The 22,648-nt window shown below is 39.3% G+C and overlaps 1 protein-coding gene across 2 annotated transcripts in view; it reads left to right on the plus strand.

The window, feature by feature from the left end:
- Positions 1-22,648, plus strand: part of LOC122809074 (complement factor properdin) — a 460,550-nt gene that overhangs the window by 71,289 nt on the left and 366,613 nt on the right. For both annotated transcript variants that reach the window (XM_044080290.1, XM_044080291.1), the window contains exon 2: positions 15,469-15,619. In XM_044080290.1, the coding sequence (XP_043936225.1) occupies positions 15,469-15,619 (151 nt within the window). The remainder of the gene's footprint in view (positions 1-15,468; positions 15,620-22,648) is intronic.

A 22,648-nucleotide genomic window follows, 5' to 3' on the forward strand; every position in this document is an offset into this window, starting at 1 on the left:
AGCTGTCATTGGTAGACATTTTGATTTTTCTATAGAGATGCAGTGATGTTCTGTGGGCCTACAAAAGGTTATAAAGCTGCAAATCTTGTTTTCAGTGCGGATACTCTCTGCAGACCTTAGACCAAATGATGGCAGACTATTCTATTCTGGGCATTAACATTTGCAAAGCTTATGCTTTCTTAGACTGTCTTGGGAGGAGGTGAGAATAATCTTATTCTAATCTATGTTGGGTAAATACTGCTTTGGTAATACTTTCCACATAATGACTAAAGTGTGCTGTTAGTCAAATGTTAGAATTAAGTATCTTTGCTCAGTCACTGTAAGTAGCAGGTTTCTTTGGTGGTCTGTAATGATTAATGAGAGGGTTGGATTTTAGTTTTTGGAAAGTCCCAAATAATATAGTAGTTAATATTTTGCAATTCAATTCAAACTGCATTTCAGCAGGTCACATGCCTAGTAAGCTGAAGTCTTGTTGCAGCTTTTCTTGCAATGTATGATGGAACTTATCTGAATGTAATATAATGATATCATATGTGTAAAGGGTAATTTATGGTTGGTATTTAAATGAGCACGTTGTTAATAAAGATAGAAAGGCTTTGAAAAGGTTCCATTGTTTGGTATGATGTGTTATTAATGAAGTGAACCACTGTAGTGAACTTTCACCTGTACAGTATATATTTCAGATATGTGTAATGTATATACTTCAGAGAGAACAAAGTAGGTTGAAAAAAATTATGGAGAGATGCTATTGTGTGAATAAGGTTGATAACTTTTCTAAGGAAATGGTCTCTGAAAACCTACTCAGAGCTCAACATGTGACATAACTGGGGACATGTTAGGGATATGTCTTTTTTTTTTTTGCCTTTTAGATGATACTGGATATCCACTGGAGCCATGGCTCATAACACGATCGGGAAATCCAAGTGGAGCTGCAGAAGAGACCTATAACACATCCCTGTCCCAGACCCATATTGTCATTAAAATTGTCTTCAACCTCCTGAAGAGCCATTTCAGGAGTATGGATGAGTCTGGGGGTGCCCTTCAGAATGATCTGGCTACTACATGCAGAATGTTTATTGCATGTTGCATTCTGCACAGCATGATCATGCACCAGTCTGGTGGTGAAGTGACTGACCCATGCTGTCTCTGCAGCTCTCAGTTCCACTCCTAATATGAGTACTGATCACTAGCCAGCAGCAGTAGCAGCAGCAGTAAGGGGCCCCGTGTGACACCATATGGCTGCAGAGGTAAAGAGGTGGCATCTAGTCCAGAATTAGAGACCATGACAATCAGATTAGTGTTTCCTTTCCTGTAAAAAATACATGGCATAGAATTAATGCATGCTTTCACTGTTCATCTGACATTCTCTCTCACCTTAAAATGTTTTTTTAATTTCAGAACAGTTACTTATATTATTGTTTATAAAAGTCATGACTGAGTGCTCACTGCCTCATGTTCAGTGATGTTGTTAGGCATCAATAATCACAATTTTAACTTTTCTGCACAATAAAATTTGCTAAAGTGGTTTACCTGAGTATGCATGTACTGAATGTCCTGTAGTATAATTAATAAAAACTATTCATTCAATATTTAGCATGCATTCATATCTTGCATTTCAGTGAAAACATTTTATATATTTTTTTATATTGTACAAGTTCTTCTCAGATTGAAGTGTGTTGTTTGGTGAGATACTGCACATCAGATTATTTTATTTTGTCATACACAATAATTTGTGACTTCAGAGACAAAAAATATCATCTTGTGTGCATTATTCTGCATTACTGAGAGTGAAGTGGCTGCAATGTTTGTTTAAAAGGCAGGATAGTTATTTTAATGTATAATTCTCTAACTGATGCTTCTTCAAAAACTTACGTATTACTACTTTGAAGCTGTACATAACTGACAGGTGTAAGAAAGGTAATGCACAAACCATTGGTGTTAATGACTGCAGTCTCTTGTTATGTCATACAGATTTCTTTCCACTGTTCCCCAAGATTTTAAGCAGTATCATTAGAGGGACGAAGCGCATACAGTTGTAAAGATTGATAGCCCCCCCACACACACATTTTGTGTGTGTATGTGTTTTTTTGATTTTTTTCTTTTTTCTTTTATTAATAAATTATTCCCCTTTTAGTTTAACTTTTACTTAATTTGCTGAAAGTCAACTTGTAAATAACAGAATTAGCACAGTTGATTCCCAGTAGTTAAACATGAAATGAATGATACACATCTCCTAAAAATAGGCTAGGTGACAGTGCAAGTGATTTTGAAGATGGGCTGTCATGACAGCTGGATGGTGAGTTGGTCCAATGTCATAACCTATTTGATACCAGTGATCCTGCAGACACTGCTCTGACAGTGCTGTGTAAACATGATCGGAACATCGAATGAGAGGTTCTGCTATGTGTAAATGAGCGATGATGTGGCTTGCATGAAATCTGTTGTGCTTGTTTACCCCCCCCCAACTAATTACAGTACTTTCTTGAGAAGCAGTTGCAGTCTCATGTGATCTGCCTCAATGTGTCCAGACAGCACACCATCTTCTTCCCATTCCAAGACTGACTCCTGCTTGTGTCTGATAGGTCCTAATTAGTATATGAATAGAGGTGGCTAGGGATGTATGGTGTGCCACTATACTATGCATCATTATGATCACGGAATTATCCCTACTCTGAAGTTACCTCATACATACCCTGGAGGACTCTGATCATTTCCAGCTGACTCTCTGTGGCAGTGCTTTGAGCCCTAACAATGTCACAGTACATTTGCTGTTGGGTCCACAATGCTGTATTGTGTTTTGTGAGGTAGCAGCAACAAATGTCTGTGCCTGGATACCCTTTATAAAAGTGTCACTGTGGACACTGTTACATAAAAAAGTTCAGTTACAGGCTTGCTGTTCCTGAACTGTTTGAAAGTTTCTGTGAGGCCATTTTTGCTTGGGCTGAAGGAGGGTCTCTGTGTTTATCAGTGGCAGTGACTAACATTGAGCAGCTTCCCTGCCCCCCGGAGAGGTGGTTACTGACTTGAAACTGTAGTTTTATTGGCCACTAGGGGTCATTTCCATAACTCCTTCATTTGTCCTCGGAGGAGTGGTTTAGGGCAGTGACTTGTGGTTTGTTGGCCAATTTGGGTCATTTCCTGTCTTTTCCAGCCCCCTGCTATAAAGCACGCTTTAGCACGATTTAGCCCGATTTAGCCCGATTTAGCGCGGAGTTGCTACTGTTGCACACTAGGGCAGCGCCGGTTAAGCAGGTTTAAACTATTCGGGCTACCTAAAGTCCACTCTTCAAATTTTCCCTTAAAACTACCTTCCTCGAACTATACTACTGATCTAATCAGCGTATCCTATAATTAAAAAGATCATCTCTACTTGACTCCAAGTAGACTATTCTCTATCTGTTAAACGTAGCACTTGCTCCTACAGTACTTATTACCTTGATACGGCACTCTTGTCATAGATAGTACCCCACAAGGCAACCCCCCATTGCTCGGTCACCCACGTCCCCGGAATCTTTTTAAAGTTTTTTGTCTATTCCTTCTAGCATGTCGAGGGATCAGTTGCTAGTGTCCTCTCCTGCTCAGCTGGTGAACCTGGGAATATTGAGGCAATGTTACAATTGCCTCATGTACACAGACAACCCTCTCCTCCTCCCACAAAACACAAATACATGCGAGAGATGCAACTATACGGCCAAACTGGAGGCTGAGCTCTCTCAACATAGGACTGGCAAGACCAGTCAGGAGGAGAAGGTTACCACACACACTATAGACCCAGTCTCACATATTACCATTACAACCTCAAATCATACACATAAACACACAAAGACATACTCGGAGGCTCTGATCAAAAATCTACCAAAACAGCAGAGGCCACCAAAGCAGACACCCAAACAACCACCACCTCAGAACACAACACCTGCAACACATAGACCTCACAGTCAGAGTGTCAAACAGTCACAGCCCTTAAGGCCAAACACAATGCCAGACACACTAGTCATTGGTGACTCCATAGTCAGACACACTGGCGTCCCGCTCACCAGACTGAGTAAGGAGAAGGTCACAGTAAGCTGCCTGTCGGGCGCTAGAATCCGCCACATAACGCAAGCACTCAGGTCTCTCAACAGCAGGTACAAATATGATTCAGTCATTGTCCACGCTGGTGTAAACGACCTGAGACGTACCTCCTTGGACTACATGAAAAGAGACATTGAGGAGCTCTCTGATTATGTAGCCCAGACAGGTATGACCCTGACCTTGAGCAGTATCCTACCTTCACCAAGAATGATGCCACAATACAGAGATAAGATGATCAGCTTTAACAATTGGCTTAAACACTGGTGTCATTCAAAGGGGATCCAGTGTCTGTCTGCCTGGGATGACATGCTGGACAAGCCACGCTGCTTCGCAAGGGACGGCTTGCACCTGTCACCCCTGGGATTCGGGATATTGGCAAAGGCTCTTGCCAGCCCCATAGTGCCTTTTTAGGCAAGGCTCAAATTCTAAACCTACCACCCTAGAACACAAAAAGGAAAAAAACTAAGGGTAATGCTGCTCAATGCCAGAAGTCTAAATCTCAAAATGCACGCACTCGAGGCCCTTCTCAGTATGGAGAACATCGATGTCTGTGCTGTGACAGAAACCTGGTTCAAGGCTCCTGAGAGCACCCCGCGCTATCAGGTTTTACCTCATATCATGCGTTCCGGCCCCAAAATCTGGACAATACCAAGAAAGGAGGGGTATCCATATTCATCAAGGACACCCACACCTCAAGACTGGTGGCAACGCACGATGCATCGGAGACCATCCAGGTGCAATTAACCATAGGCAAGACTGCTCTGCAAATTGTAGCATGTTACAGGCCACCCTCACAAACTCAGGAACCTCACATGGCCTTCCTGAAAACACTAGAGGGATAAATGTATCACCAAACACCATCATACTAGGTGACTTCAATTACCCTAATATAGACTGGGAACACTACTCAAGCCCAAACACCCTAGCCCAAAAGTTCCTGGAATTCATAAACTCAAATGCCATGGAACAACTAGTCACCATCCCCACAAGAGGAGATAACATACTTGATCTCATCATCACGAACATGGGAGCACAATGTTCAACACCGGAGGTGTACCCCTCACTGGTGAGATCAGACCACAAACTAATCTCGCTGGAGGTCCTCATCCCACCCCCACCTGAAATAAAAAAGACCACAGTAAAGAACTTCTCAAAAGCCGACTTCACACTTCTAAAAACTAGTGTGGTCTCCTTTAAGGGCCCGAGCCGTGGAAAACAGTACTCAAGCCGCTGAATCACTTACAAATGCCTTCTACCAGCACCTGCAGGACTGCATGGATAAGGCAATCCCAAGCAAAACAAAGACTCTTTGTACCAAAGGCAAGCATCCAGTCTGGTGGACCCCAGCCATAAACAAACTCTACAACAAAAGGAGGAAGCTACTACAAGATAGAGCAAAATCCTTAAAAGGTAAGACACCCTTGATCACTATAAGTAAAAAACTAAGAGCTCTCATAAAATCATCCAAAGCAAATTTCGAGAGAAAAATAGCTAAAGACTCAAAAGACAATCATAAGGCCTTCTTTAGCTATGTTAGAAACCTGGGAGGAAACTCCCAGATATGCTCAGAGCTAGTTCAAAATGATGTGAAGATTACTGATCCTACAGACATTGCCAACATACTGGCTGACAGGTTCAGTGCAAACTTCTCCCCTCCCCCAAAAGGAGATATATCTATACCAATCGATTGCCGCCCCCCAAACATCTCCCGCCCCCAAGTGAGAACTGCTCTCTCCAAAGCAAAACACACAGCATCCATGGGACCTGATGGTGTCCCCGGCTGTGTGCTCCATGAACTCAATGAGGAATTAAACCCACAGCTAGGACAGCTGTTTAATCAAAGTCTTACCTCTGGATACGCACCCAGGAGTGGCGCACTGCAACTGTGGTACCACTTCACAAAGGCGGTGCCTCCACCGACCCTGGAAATTACCGGCCCATTAGCTTGACAAGCCTTATCTGCAAAGCCATGGAGAGGATCATAATGGACCTCATAAATAAAGACATAGGGAATTTGCAGACTTTGGATCCAACCCAGTTTGGCTTTGTCAAAGGCAGATCATGCCTTTTAAACTTGGTTGACTTTTTGAAACAGTCACCAAAGCCATTGATGAGGGAAAGGCAGTCCATACAGCCTACCTCGATCTGGCTAAGGCCTTCGATACAATACCCCATTCGGGTATCATTGAAAAACTCATCAGCTTAAATGTCAACCCATACATCACAAGATGGGTTGCAAACTGGCTGAGTGACAGAACCCACAGGGTCAGAGCTGCTGGCGCCATGTCAGACTCAAAGCCTGTCACAAGTGGTGTCCCACAGGGCTCAGTCCTGGGCCCACTCTTGTTTGGCATCTACTTTTCCAAGTACAAGCAAACACAGGAGGGTTATGGCTGACAAAGTTTGCAGATGACTGCAAACTGGGCGCCATAGTAGAAAACACATCTGACACAGATATCCTTCAGAAGGGTCTCACAGAAGCGGATAACTGGTGCCAGAGCCACGGCCTAAAGTTAAATGCCAAAAAATGCATAGTCATACCCTTCGGGAAAAACAAGGTTACCCCTAGCTACCAAATAGGTGGCAATCCACTGAGCACAGAAGAAGTTATCAGGGACCTGGGGACCCAGGTTGATAGTAGTCTGTCATTCGACACCCATGTAGCTAAAGTAGTTAGGAAGACCTTCTACATTGCCCACCTTATCATGAAGGGATTCTCATCTAGATCAAGGGAGGTCATAGTCTCCCTTTACTCATCACTCATCAGACCAATGATTGAGTACAATGCCCCATTCGGAATGTATCTGACCCGACACTTGCAGCAGCTGGAGAGGCCACAGAGGTTCCTCACCAAAAGGATAAAGGGTCTCAAAAATCTGTCCTATGCTGCCCGACTGAAAGAACTCCAGCTCTTGCTTAGAGGTGACCTTTGCCTAACATACAAGGCCATGTCAAACCCAGATTTGATGAATATGCTTCACCTCAAAAAATCTAGATCCATCAGAGCCACAAGGGCGGGAGACTTAAACCTTGATACGGCTATTAATAGGACGTGCTGGAGGGATAGATTCATCACCCAAAGACTCCCTATGCTGTGGAACAAAATCCCGGTACATGTGAGGCAGAGCACCTCGCTGGCCTTGTTCAAGAGAAATCTTGACCAATGGATGGGAGATCGCAGATATACCCCAGGGATTACCTCAGTGTCACTGCTCGACAGAGGCACAGAAAAATAATGGGTATAGTTCCCCATACTAAAGGGGTGGCCTAAGCCACAAAACGATGGGCTAGGCTTGTAAATGCCCTCGGGCAGATAGCCTAGTATGAACCTATGAACCTATGAACCTATTTGTATGCCTGCCAAAGTGTTCATCTGGGTTTGGAGATACTGCTGTAGGGGTGCAGAAGTGTTCCTCCTGTACAAGTGTTAGTGCAGTGTCAGCATGTGCCTGGCTTTGTGATGAACCATCACTTCCTACAGAGTTTCTAACATGTTATAGGTTGTAAGATCCTGACATTAAACTTGGGGATTGCATGCCACTTTCCTCAGGCTGCCTCATAAATATAACTATGTTATCACTGTCATCATCTTCAATGGCCATTCTGCTGTTAATATCCTCCAAATTTTATTGATGGGAGTAGAACTCCTTGTTTCTGCTGCTGACCCTGTAAAAAATGACTTGAAAACATTACTAATAATGAAACAGCATATAGTGCAGTATGCTTTTTAAGGAGGTGTGGGGGAAACCTGCCATGCACACTGCCTTCATTGTCATTCTTTGCAGATGTAGAATATTCACCTCTTAATAGTAACTGTCACATGTTTACTGTAATAATTCCCTGTCAGCATTCATTTTTCTGTATTAATATATATTATTATTTTTAAAACAACCTTCCTGAGCAAAGTATTGCTGCTGCAGACATTGGTAATAGCCAGTGTCCTCACCACCTCCAGTTATTCTATTGCTATCATCTTCTGTCCTTCCTTCAGTCAACTGTATCATATATTACCAGACACCAAATAATAAGCCAACTGTAATGACATCCTGTACTTCTCTAATCCTACTATTCCACTCAAGAAACTATGTATCTACTACAGCAGTGCTTTTTTTTCTACAAAATGTTAACCTAAAAATTTTTATTGCACCTGGTTAAATCTTGGTTTTCTACAAAATGAAACCTAAAAATTGCATTGTAACTGTTTAATCTTTGTTTGTCTTGAACCCACAAATGACTGAAGTTGTAAACTGCTGTAATCTTTTTGTTACCACTGTTTTTAAGCTTTGTCTTTAACCTACAAATGAGTGAAATTGTAAACTGCTGTAATCTTTTTTGTAATTGGAGCTTTTCTCCCCAGGACTCCATTGAAAACGGGTTCGTATTGACCCAATGGACTAGCCTGGCAAACCAACTGCAACTAAATAAAATAAAATAAATTCTGTGTCATAGTCATCCCACAGATGGATAGGAGGTAGTCCTCATCTGGTGTTCATGGGATAATTGTTGCAGCCCCCCCACCCCCATGCTGGTATAGGCAATTGCATTCTGCATGCCCTACGATATAATTTGCCCTTTTCTTCACTTTGTTAATGTGCAGTTTCACTGCATTAATATCCAGGACAGCTTGATTCCAGGCTTTCATCCTCAGCTTATTTGGGCCCCCCTTTACAAAACAGATGTTTCCATATGTACCAAGGACTACCATAAGGACGCACTTTTCCTCATCGCTGAAGATGTCATTTCTCTGCCTTAATCCCTTGTTTTGTATCATTACTGCACATACAAAAAGGTTACAGTTATACACAAAAACATATAATCATCAGTCAAGCAACATAACAATGACCAAGTGTGCCTTCCATCCTCAGTTAAAGCAAACTATATAATTATATACTCATGCAAAATCTCACTCTAACAAAGTAAAGTTGTGCTCTACTTATGTGTGCAGCATCACTCACAACAGTAAAGCAATCACTTTTTAAAACATTTCTTCCCGTTATCCCTATCATTTCATTTATTCATAATACTGTCATTTTTCATTTTAAGTGTTTTATATTACATTTTAACATTTTCATAAGGTTTTTTTTTCTTAATTTAAGAACTCTGCAATTTCCTAAAACATTTGCTATCTTCGCTTAATATGATGCTATTTAACTATTTCATGTAAATTGAGGCCCATTTACATGTTTTAAATGCAAATTAGGCCATTTTATGCTTACCTGTATGAATCACAGTAAAACGTTAATGTGTATGGACACTAACAGAAATAACTCAGTTTCTGCCTCTCATGAATGCTGCCTTCGGTTTGCATGACTGTGCTAGGAAACAATGGTGGAGTCTGCAGCATTCTCCAACATGCCACAGGAGTATGCAAATGTGCTCAAATCAGAATATATTCAGACAAAAATAAAATGGAATCACATGTATTACAGTTTGCACAAACATGAAGTGTAATATCTGCCCATCTAACATCATCTGACACATCTACTCACATCAACATAAATTAAAAGAATGTTGACCAAATGTGTTCCAGTGAAATTGAGTATTTTGTCTCACTTTTATTACAGCATTATATACCATGTGATCCAAGTCATGTGACCAATAAATCATGTGATTAAACAGTTATAAGTACATACCAAATAAAATATATATAAAAGGGGTATCAAACAAAAAGTATTCTTATAGATTGGCAGCCCTTACTTTTAAAACACAATTTATAGACATGTCTTCATTTAAACCCAGATATCCCTCTAGAATTTAATCTTAATTTCTACAAGAACTCCCTGTATTCAATAATGTTTTCTCAGTTCCCATTTTTTATTGGATAAGGAACTTATTCCATTATGAAAATATGAACTTTTTTGAATCTAGTAACTAGTTGTGCATGTTTACTAAGGGTATTAGTTGAATCTTTAGGTTTTTACACTATAATTATGCTTAGAAGTCCTTTGTCTGAGTGGGTATTATGTCTTCCCCATATAAAGACTATTACTGAATATACAAGAAGTATATAATCCACTCCTTTTGTTCCACAATTATAATGCTCCACACAACGAATGGTCCTTCTATTTCATGGCACAGATATATCTGTTGTGCCATTGATAAATCTGCATTGGTTGCAGCAGCCACACTTAGACATTTTTCTAATACTATCTGAGTAGGAGGCAGACTTATTGTAATTACTTTCAAGCTTATGATTAAGGTCATTGCTCCTTTTGTACACAAATAAGGGCTCATCACCCAAAACTTGTTTGGGGGGACCATTCTTAATAGTTAAGGCCAAATTATGGTATATTATGCTTTTCAGATGCCTGTTATTCATGCCAAAAGGTAATATCATAACAATTTTAAAACTGACACCCTCATGCTGGACATTTGTTTTTCTAACTGTATCAGGTTGCTTCAAAACGGTGGAAAGTCATTGCCCTTCTTACTGGAAATTTCAGTTGCCAAATTGCGGATTAGATGCTTGTGGTATCCTCTCTCCAAAAACATTGAAGAAAGAATTCTACTTCTTTCATGAATTTCTCACCATCTAAAATTACTCTAAGAAGCCTAATAAGCTGATCTTTGACCAACCTTTTCTTTTACCATATAAGGTGTTGGCTGCTAAAATGTAAAAAAAAAAAAAAACTGTTAGAATAGGTAGGCGTCCTATTAACATTAGACTCAATTTGCCCTACATTTTTGGAAATATTGATTTAAAAAAATTCCTAGGTAATTTATCATACTGAAAAGTAAGGTCAGTTGTAGCACTCAAATAAGTAAAAAAAAAAAAAAAATTGTTCACCATCATCACCATTCCACAATAAAAATACCACCCAAATATCCTAAATATAATAATATATTTTGGGCTTGAACAAACAGTCAAAGACAAAGTGTTTCTCCCAGTACCAAATAACTATGTTAGCATAATCTGGTGCACACTTTACAGCCCTGGCCATACCTCTTTTCTGGTGGAAATATTCTCCCTCAAAAACATAAAATTGTTAACTAAAACAATTTGCATCACGCCATGAAGCAAACAAATCTCTGCATTGTCAAAAAACATGTGTTCATCACAGTGACTTTATGAAACCAATAACACCAGTGATGTGGGGGATACTGAAAAGGACATCTTTCACTTAGTCACCTCAAACTACTCAACAGTTAATAAAAGCTGGTCATTACACACATAGGAACATGCATTTATGCCCCCCCCCCAATATATTCCAACTGCTACAATGAAGGAATAAATGATATTCAGGTGTAATACTTCCAAAGAGATAGCTAGGGCAAGGTACAGCAATGATAGCAGTTATAACTAATATAAAAATAAATAAAAAATATTATTACAATTTGTTTTTTATGAACCATACAAATAAAATGAGAATTATTAGACATGTATGTGACACAGCATTTTAGTTAAACCAAACATGCCAGTAATAACAGAACCTGGTTTAATGCTCCCGCTGGTTAACTGGGGTTGGTTAAGGTGATGTCTCACCCCAGAGGGAGTGGGTCTTAATCTGTGAAACACAGCCCTTCTCATATTTTCTTCATTAAGGTTCTAGATCATCTAAGAATGGCAGCACCTGTTAAGGCATGAGGCTGCATGCCAATCTGGTCTAGTAAGGAGACCAAAATCATTGTCTACCTTTTCAGGGATTCATATGCGGAAATGATCAAGGAATGCACTAGAGGATCAGACTGGAAAAACATCATTAATTGACAGGAGTTGGGTCAACCTGGAAACCCTAACAGGGATCACTGTTCCAGCCAGCAGTACTGTCACAGGTACAATGACCTACAAAAGTATTGGCCAGACTAGCTGGATGAGTGGGTTGAACATGTAGAGGCAAGAAGACCAGAGTTCTATAGTAAATACAAAAGTATTTTTTTTTTGGGGTGGAGTCATATTTAACATAAAACATATAATAATATTGCATAATTGAAAGTATTTGCCAGAAGAAATATTTTTACCTCAAAAATGTACTTTTAATGTTATTGAAATACTGCAAAAGAAAGCAGCTTTCATGTAGTACTTCATATGTGCTTAACACTTTACTTTAGGTACTTTATGCTTTTGCCATAAGTAGGCATGTTTTTCAAAATGCCTTCATGTTTCCTTATTCAGTGCAAAAAAAAACTGTGCTCAGCTTATTTGCATATATGTGTGCTGGCGCTCCTCACTAATGTAGCTGCGAACTGCTGGACTATGACGACCAACAGTAGTGCAGGTATGTAAATATTGTACCATCTCTTTTTCTTGAACATAGAAGAGACATTTTGGAGGGACCTCTACATATGGTTGCAATATTGTCAATGTGGTTTACATCGTCACATTTATGAGCTGAGACAGCTTCTATGCTGGTAAGAGGAGATGGAACATGTCACAGTATATTTATTAATACATGTATACAGTATGTAATGATGATGCATGTCATCTTTTTAAATGTTCTGTGATATGGAATTGTTTTAAAAAGTTTATTTTCTTTATTATTGGTACCTTGTAGCCAGATGAAAGGGGGTAAGGACTAAAACAGCCTTTTGGAAAAGGAGTATGAATGACAGGCTAGAGTGAATTCTGCCAGCCACCAGAGCTCAGATGGCTGCACTTGTATGAAATGCATGTTAAAAGCATTTCAATGAGCGAAAATTTTCAGCACATAGTTTTATGTAAAATGATATTTTGGTATGTTGCATTTTATTGGTTCTTTGAAAACTTTATTCTTTTCATTTTGTGTTTAAAATGCTATATGTGCAAGGACCTTATTCTGAAAAAGATTTCTCATATGAAGATAAAAATTTTAACTAAAACTTTTGACAACTGAATCCTGTTCAGAGTGGACATTTTTTTAATCTTAATTTATAAGCCTGAACTTCATCTTAGCCATTGTTGAGTTAATTTTTTTGTGGAGTACTTTGAATGATAGAAGAGTTGGGATAGAGGCAGCTGCATATAATGTAGTGTCATCCAAGTATTGACTAATTTCAGCATCCTCAGAGTATGTTTGTAAGAAACTGCTGCGTAGACTGAAAATAAGAGTGTCTTGTAATTGGATTCTCTAAGAGTTTCATTGTACAAATGGAAGCTGAGGCTGACTGGGTCTACTATTTTGTTTTTGTCCAGTTAGACAATTTCCAAGATAGCTTCCAGTTGACTTATTAGTGTTGTGCTCCCACAGTAGGGACTGTAACAGTCCATGTCAAATGCATTTGACAGGGCAAAGAACAGAATTTTCAGTAACTGACCACTCTTTTCCCACATAGAACGTAACATTTGAGCCTTAAGTGAGTGCTAACAATCCCATAAGCAAGACTAAATGCTTGATATTAGTCTGACATCAGGTATCAAATTTAAAGAAAACAACTGGATTTCTTGCAAACTGGCCACTCAAGAACTTAGGTGAGAAAGGAATCAAACAAAATTGTGTCTAAAATTGCTAATCTGACTTTTCTCCTTCCTTGTGATGGAAAAAGAAGATAACATCTTTATAATTACAAAGGGCTTATTGACCCGGATTAGAGGAGGGACAGCTATTTTAATGCACTGTCTGAGGGCTGTGGGAGAAAGACTAGTGTCAAGTCTGTGTGTTTACTATGTGGAATTCATAGTGGTAAATCTAGTATACCACTAAAAGAATAATATGTGAGAGCTCTGAGGGAGGGTTGGCCTCCAGTCCATAACATTGAACTGAGGGTACCCTCCTAGTCCACATCATTGAATTGAGGGGCTATTTTGATGGTGAAGATCAGTCCAAGCCACCTACAAATGCATTAATTCTATCTTGGCCCTGCAAGGTGATGAGGTTGACCAAGAGGAGCTTTAGCATCCAGATATTTTTTGCTGCAGTTGTTTGGTTCCCCACCAAGCAAGCCGTTGTCTTTTTGTGTCCATTGTTAAGTCTGAATGAAATGTTCAATTTTTAATCCTCTAACTGACTTTTTTGTATGTTAATGTTGCTCCTGATAGTACCAGTTGGCAGAGGATATCTCACTCATAATTTTCACCTGACTAGGTCCATACACTGCAAGTCATCCTTACTGAATGGGTGAACCCTAACATAACTAAGTCATCTCACACTGTGCTTGCACCCAGGGGTAGCGGAATTGAGTCTCATAAAAAAAGTTTGCTGACATATTCAACTAACTTGTTGATGTGAGCTAACATGATTATGCATGATGTGTCCACATAGCACATAGTTTAGCTGATCAGTGTTTGGTGCAAAGGATATGGCCATGAAACCATCGGTTGGACGTTACATTTCTCAGTCAACAAATAAAGCACTTAACATGATAAACTGCCATTTTTTTAAATAGTTAACAATATTAGCAGCACTCTAATTCATGCTTTTATCAGAAGCTATTTATAGTCACACAACTGCAGATCCCACTTTCTGTGTCTATTATCCCAATTACTCCTTTCTTGCTAAATAATAATATCAGAACTGGGGAAAAAATGTGTGTGTGTGTGTGTGTGTGTGTGTGTGTGTGTGTGTGTGTGTGTGTGTGTGTGTCTGTGTGTGTGTAGGTATTGGTTGAGTGTATAGAAAAAACAATTGTCTCAGCACTTTCTATGTGTTTTGACTATTGTACAGTAGCTTGGCTAGGTTTTTCTTATAGCTTTCACTAATTGGTTTGTCTGTGTGACCATTTTATTCTTTAGTTTGGATGTTATTTGGGATATTTTGTAGATACCTTAATGGGTATGCACATCAGCTGGGTTTAAAGACACTGTGCTTCTAAGTATAGCAAAACATCGCACTTATGCAATGTTTACAAGGTCATAAGGCCGAAACATGCATGTCCACAGCTGGTAGGGTTTGGCTTTATTGGTCTGAATATATTCATAAAAAACTTAAAAAATTAAAGGAAAAAGTCATGAACATTCAGCCACCTTATATCTGAAACATTTGATGTCCTTAAGGAGTCATTTATATATACCCCATGTGCGTATTTTGTAAGATATTTAAGGTATCACACAGTGAAAACTCTAGTTTAGCTAGATTTTTCTTGTAGTTTTTATTGTTATACAGTAGCTGCAATGGAAATTATGCTAGTTAATAATCAGTGTCAGCAGTCATTGGGTGTTTTACTGTCTACTGCAGTACAGGATACAATTACTGTAGAATAGGCATGCAAGTTTAGATTCAAAAACATATGCTTCACTGAATAGAACATTTGCTTGTAATTCTAAGCAATTAGTTTTGTGAAGTTTACATTGTTTTGTTACATTTTTGTGTCATCATCTCTTGTTGGCAGTCTGCCTGCAAATGGCTACTTTGAGGTATTAATTAACTAGACAATAAAAGAAGATGAGTTAAACATTAACAGCTAGCATGTAAAGTATTTTTTGTCTCATTTTGTGCCCTGGAATACTTTTAAGTAAACATTTAACTTTTTTTTTTTTCCTAGTGCCTCAGAATGTAATTTGCTATGAGCACATTGATAAAAACAAAGGAGAATGTATGGGAATCCTTGCTGACGATGTGTCTGAGGAAGACTGCTGTCTCAATATCAATTATGGTTTTAAGAGAGACCACACTGGTTCCTGTGAAGCATGCCAGTAAGTGAAGTTTCATACTCCATTATTTATCTCATGGAACTGACACTGTGTATCAATTTTACAGTACTAATTTAACCTGCTTGTGTATTCATGGACAAGACTGCTAGTTCACATCACCATCATGCATGTAAATTCTGCAATTTTTTTTTTACATTTAAAGGGTTCCATGAGATGTCCAGCTTGTTGTTGAAAAACGAGATGTGAAATTTGTGTTACTTCAGGACAGTTTAAAGCAGACGTATGTAATAAGCTAGGGTTAACAGACTTTTATTCTGTAAAGAATGAATATAAATGCAGGTAAAAAAAGAGCTAAAAAGATGCATCCTACAGAGATGTACTAAATGTTAATCCGTAATTTTTATTGGTTTGTATAAAATGTAAATTGGTGAAAAGAAAAATACTGAGCTTAAGATTTGCCACTGAAATATGAATGAGACTTGATTACCAAACCAAGAAACTTGCAGTGATCTTAACGCCAAATTTATCTTTAACCCTTTTTGAAATAACATGTTGCCCTCCGTGTTCAGGGAGAGGCTATATTATTTATATCTCACTGACCTTTGGAGATGGGATTTTTGTAAAGCAAGGTAAAAGAGAACCCTATAAAAATAGCATTAATTGCTAAAAACATATCACTGTATATCATTATATCCATTTCATTGTTTTGCCACAACAGTGTAGACAGAGGAAGAAAAAAATGTTCATATACACACATACTCATTCTGTTTTACAGCACTGCACCCACCCAACCTCAAAAGCTGATCATAACCTTTTTACATTGCACTTGTTACACCTGTCTCCTTCCATTTTTTTACCCATGATTCATAGGTATACCAAAGTAATTGAGTCACATGACCATTCTCACCTTGGCAGTACCTTCCCTCAGGTAGCAACGTGTTCTGTCTTCATTAATTAACCACAAGTTTCAAACCTATGCATTTTACCACTGCTGCTTTAGAAAGTACTCTCTATAACCATTCTTCTACTCCAACCCATAATAAGCCAACACTTTTCCCTACAAATCATTCTTCTTCAGATTCAGCCAGTGTCCTCTCCTCTTCACCAAATGAATTATATCACTTGCATTCATTTTCCACACAATACTTTATCCCCAAACACTTAGAGTTCATCATAATTCTGCCTTTATTCACCTATCGTTGAACTGCACTTCAGACTTTAACATCTCCTTCAGCCCCAAACCAAAATAAATGAAATATCTAGCATTCCTTCACCGGTTCTCAAGAGATCCCCCCAAACTACTGACTGATCTGTCCCTCATACATCTCCAACAGTGAAGATGGTCTACCCTTCCTCTGTGCAGCACCAGAATCAGCCAGCTGTTCCTCTGTAAGTGCTTTGGTAACCGGTACCATGTGTACACAAGTCTCATCAGTAAATCTTATAGTGCCGTATAGAACCTTTAAATGTTAACACACTTTCCATGCCTCCATCTCCAACCAAGCTTTCTTCCATTCTTTGCCTTTCTTTACTTAGTTTTACTACAATACTTGACACCCTCATAGATCCACAGATCCACATTTATTTATAAACTATTTCTTTTTTTTTCACTATTAATCAAATCCAACTTCTCCCTCGGGAGACTTCTCAGCCCTTCCTTCTGATTCCCTCTCTTGAGTCCCTCATCAGTTTCCCAACTGTGTTCTAAGCATCTAATACATTAATTAATTAATTAATTAATTAATTAATTAATTAATTAAACAGACACTTGTTTACATGGAAAGTCTGACTGGGGCAGAGCCCATTTATAGTGGAGGCCTGGGGAGAAATGCTCCTGACACCCTGGCTGCAAATCATAAACAAATATTCAACTGCCCATTTAGCTCTAACAATTTCTTATCAATATTTTCACTAGCTTTATCACTTTCTACTCTCAGCAATCTGATTGCAAAATTCTCTCCTTCATTTACTTTCTCATTATACCACAGTGTATCCCCCTACTTATCTATGAAATATGCAGCCTCCACATCACTTTCTCCATCCTTCTTTCCTCCTCCACTTACTACAAGCAACTTTTTACCTTGAAACCTCTATCCCTGCCTTCTCACTCTGTCCACATTACATTAGGTGAGGAACATCACCCCCCCAATGTTCTTGAGTAAAAGGTCAAAGATGTTTGTACCCCTGATAGGAGAATGGACTGTCTGTTCCATGATGTTGGTATTAACAAAGTTTAGGAATCTCTGAGCTTGTGCATTACAAGTGGTAAAGGATTCCCAAACTATGGTGGGGATAGTTGAGATCCCCATGAATATTGTATTAGGTTGAACAGTGAGGGACTGTAGTACATTGAGATAGGTAATATGGGTTTCCTGGGACATGGTGGTGGACCTATATGTTGCAAGGATATGGTGCGAGACCCTGTGTATGGTGAGTTACACATGTATGAGTTCCAGTGGGTCATACACTTTAACTAGTCTGTATGTGAGGCTGGTTTTAATATAGACTGAGACTCCTCCACCTTTAGTTCCCTACTGTCCAGTAGCTGGTCTACAGGAGTGAAAGGCATTATTACCTTGTATTGCTAGGGTACTATCCATGACTTTAAACAATGTCTTCATTATTACACAGATGTCTACACTTTCCAGGGAGCGAAAGGCAGTGGAGTTTATTTTTAAGATTTTGAGCATTGAACAGTACCACCTTCAAATATTCCTACAGAGGTTCAGTTAAGTCAAAAGATCTATCTGTTTGATATTTTCTAAAAAAGGCACTATGGGGGTGGAAAATGTCTTCACCAGTATCCAAAAGCTTAGAGGGGATAAGTGCATGCCATCCTTGGGAAAGCAGTATGGTTTGTTGACCATGTCCTTCTAGGTCATCAAATATTGTACCCCCTTATACTGACATCAGAAGCTAAACCAATTGTTAAAATCAATCATTTTCTGTTGGCAACATGGCATCATCATCGGAGAAGGTGGTATGCTACTCAGTGCTAGGATCATACCTGTCTGAGGCACATAATCACTGAGCTTGATCATGTCTCACTTCATATAGTCAAGGGAGGTACGTCTCAGGTCATTAACAGCCACATGTACTATGACAGAGTCATACTGGTACCTGTGTTTCAATGACCTGCGTGCCTATCTGACTTAATGGATCCTAGCCCTGGAAAAGCAACTAACCATGACACTCTCCTTACTCAGTCTGGTGAGTAGGACATCAATGTGCCTCACTGTAGAATCACTAGTGACCAGGAGATTTAGCTGTGAACTGGTTTGCCTTAAGGGCTTAGGAGTGGAGGCACTGGATACAGTGTTACTGTGTGTAGCTGTGGGTGGTGTTTTAATGGAGTGTTTAGATGATGGCTGGGAACCCTTTCTTTGATTGTACTGTGCATGAAGTCTTAATGTTTTAGGAAGGTTACCTGCAATTGCTTCAACATAAGTAGTTTTATGTGTAGGGTCTTCTCCCTGTGCAGTGGGAATGGTGCAAGTGTCACTGACAACATCTATACATTAGTTTTGGTTGCATGAGACAGTTTTGCCTCAAGCATTAAAGTGTATTTACACTTCTCGCATACTTTATCTGTTTTATTAAGAATAAGTGGGTTGTCACTGTACATGAGGCAATTGCTACGAGTAAACTAGATGCTCAAATAGTTAAAAAATCTGTCTAGACAGTAATGCCACAAGAGTGTAGCCCACAAACCTTCCCGATGTAAAATAACTGGTCTGGAGCCCAAGTGAGTAAATCAGAACAAAGATACTTAGAATAACAGGCTCAATAAGCATTCACCAGCAATTCCTAGTTCAGAGGAGCATAGTATATACTCTCCTGTCACAAGAGTGTAGACCACAAACCTTCCTAATGTAAAATAACTGGTTTGGAACCCAAGTACTTAAATCAGAAGAAAGACACTTAGAATAACAGGCATAATAAACATTTCCCATCAATTCCCAGCTCAGATGGGTATAGGCTGTCCTCCACTTCCACAAAAGTATAGACCACAAACCTTCTTAATGTAAAATAACTTGGTTTGGAGCACAAGGGCTTAAACCAGAACTAAGGCACTTTTAGAATAACAGACACAATAAGCCTTCAACCAGTAATTCCCAACTCAGAAGGGTATAAGCTACCACTCTTGCCATAAAAGAGTAGACCACATACATACCTAATGTAAGGAAATAGTGTAAAGCTCAAGTGATTAAATCAGAACTAAGAGGCGTAGAATAACACTTACAGTATAATCAGGCTACTAACAAGTAGTAATAAATGTAGCAGATTAAAGAAAACTGAACACTTTAAGAACATGCAGCAAAAAGCTAAATAAAGTAGGAAGAAACACAAATACAGTAAAAGCAGCTGAATCAATTGCAATTTTAAGTAAGTGTGAAAGGTAGGAAACAGAAGATAATTCAAGTTTAAGAGACTAAGGGGCAGGGCCTTCCCAGTGCTCAGTAGAATGGGTTGATGAGATGAGACTGGGGGGAGTATCCAAAATCAGATTTATAGAAGGGGTAGTCAACTCAAAAGCCACCAAGTTTAAAAGCACAACAGCAGAAGGGCAGGTGGGTGGGGGGAAATCAAATGCAGACAGAGATCAGCAATAGCCAGGCAGAGAACAGCAAGTAAAACAAGCACTGCAGCTAAATAAAGATGCCACAAAATATTTGTAGTTAAATGAGGAAGTCTATATCTCAGTTTTTCCCACTTATTAACTAGATGTTATTCACTGTCTGCAAAATAATTATTTTCTAACTCTCCCTACCCAAGACCTCTTAAAACTCCAAAAAGAACAACAAACTTAAAAGAAAACAAAATGCAATATAAAAAGAAAACTTTTTCTCCAAATCCCTCTCCCATAAAAAAAATATTAAAGTTCTCTCTTTTGATTATACAACCATTGAAGTCACTACTTATAGTAAATTATTAGAGAGGATAGTGGATGAGGATCTTAAATTCAACCTGCATATACAAAATTGCATAAGAAAAACTCATCAAAAACTAGGAATGCTTTACATAGCCAAAAACCTTCTCACCAACACAACTAAAGCTACACTTGCCACTACTTATCTCCTCTCTGTAATGCCGCTGCACTGGCCCACTAATCAAGGAGCCTCAATCCTCAACACTGGCAACAGTGGGGGATGTACACACTGAGAAGATGACAAGTACACACACAGTAAAGTGCAATTTCCCTTAAGAGCACACAGAGATCACAGTCAGCCTGAAGCTGGTTTCTCCCTCTTTCTTCAGATCCCCAATAAGACTCCCCACTGGCACAGCTGTAGGGTAAAGATCTTAGCCGAGTGGCTAAGACAAGACCTCAGCATCCTTTCTGTTCAACCAGTGCTTAGTGTCCCTGCCCAAATAGATGACACACACATACACACACACACACACACACACACACACACACACACACACACACACACACACACACACACACACACACTTTGAGATTTGGTTTATACACACACACACACACACACACACACACACACACACACACACACACACACACACACACACACACACACCTGGGGAAGGCTGGCACAGATTTACTAGCTATGCCCCCTTCTGCCCAAACTATAGGGTACTTTCCACTGCCATCAACCCCTACTTAGCTACTATAAGGCCCTTACAAAGGGTGTCCACTCCTACTGTATAATGTTACTATTATCCAACTGGCACTCTGACCAAGACTTGCAAGGCTATTTAGGAGTGGCCTGTACAGTGTCACCAAATACATATGAATATACGCTGTCTAAACTAAAAACAGTCTATAACTCTAATTATTTATTTATTTTATTTTATTTTACATTTGTTGACCGGGATAGTCCGACTGGATACATACCCATTTTCAGTGGAGGCCCGGGCAGAAAAGCTCCAAGATAATAATACACATTGAACATTTAGAAAATACTAGTTTCAAGCAGATTACAGTCATAAGCAATACCAGCATTTAGCACATAAAGTACTTATTATAAAACACTTTACAAAACATAACATTATTTTCAAAGTTAAACATACATAACATTACATTCAGGTTTAAGACACACTGAGCAGCAATTATACAACTGACCCTTCCTGAAATGGAGTGGTAGAAAAAAGTTAGAAGTAGTTGAAGGTAAGGCACCTAAGAAATAGCGAGGTCACTAGGGGTTAGTGCAAGGACATAACCAATGAGTTTTGAAGTATTTTTTGAGTTTGTTTTTGAACTGAGTTAGAGAGGGTTCTGGGGTCAAGTTAGCTGGGAGTCTGTTCCATATTTTTCCAACAGAGTTGGAAAAACAGAGAGTCCCCAGCTGAGTAGTTGGATTTGTATCTTTGAACTAGGAGTCTAGTGAATGATTGCAGTGGCTGGGTGCTGGTGTAGGGGCTGATAATATTTTTTAGTGCAGATGTATTTTCTGGTTGGTAAAGGACTTTATGTGCCATTATTAGCTGGTTGAACTGCAGTAGGCTTGGCAGTTCAAGCCATCCTAGGCGATTTAGGTTGTGACAGTGGTGTGTCCAGTAAGCTGTGTCAGTAGCAAATCTGGCAATGTGGTTATAGCAGGATGATAGTTTATTAAGATCTGTTTTGTTTAAGTTGGAGAAAAGAGGTGAGGCATAGAGAAGAGTTGATAGCAGATGGGAATGGGCAATTGCAGTTCTAGCAAGTGGGGTAAGGAAAGGCTTGATTCTGTAAAGAGAGCCAAGTATTTTATTAATGGTTTTGATAGTTTGATTGATATGCGCAAACTTCAGGTTATCAACTATGACACCCAGTAGTTTAGTTTGGGCTTCTGGGGAGATGATAGTGCCATTGTTAGCAGTTATGTTGAAGGCTGGCAGGGGGGTCCTGCATGTGGGGGAGAAGAGGAGCAACTTAGTTTTGTTGGGATTTAGGATTAGATGTTGATTGGAGAGCCATTTTTCCACTGTATTGAAAGTAATTTGGGTTAATATGAATAAAGTAGCTGGTGAGGCATCAGAACAAATCAAGGTGGAGTCATCCACATATTGAATGCAGGTAGCATCTGGGATGACTGAATGAAGGTCATTGATAAAGATGGAGAAAAG

Source organism: Protopterus annectens, chromosome 8.part0, assembly GCF_019279795.1.
Source record: "Protopterus annectens isolate FY-2018-M chromosome 8.part0, PAN1.0, whole genome shotgun sequence".
In the NCBI taxonomy this organism is placed as follows: Eukaryota; Metazoa; Chordata; order Ceratodontiformes; family Protopteridae; genus Protopterus; species Protopterus annectens.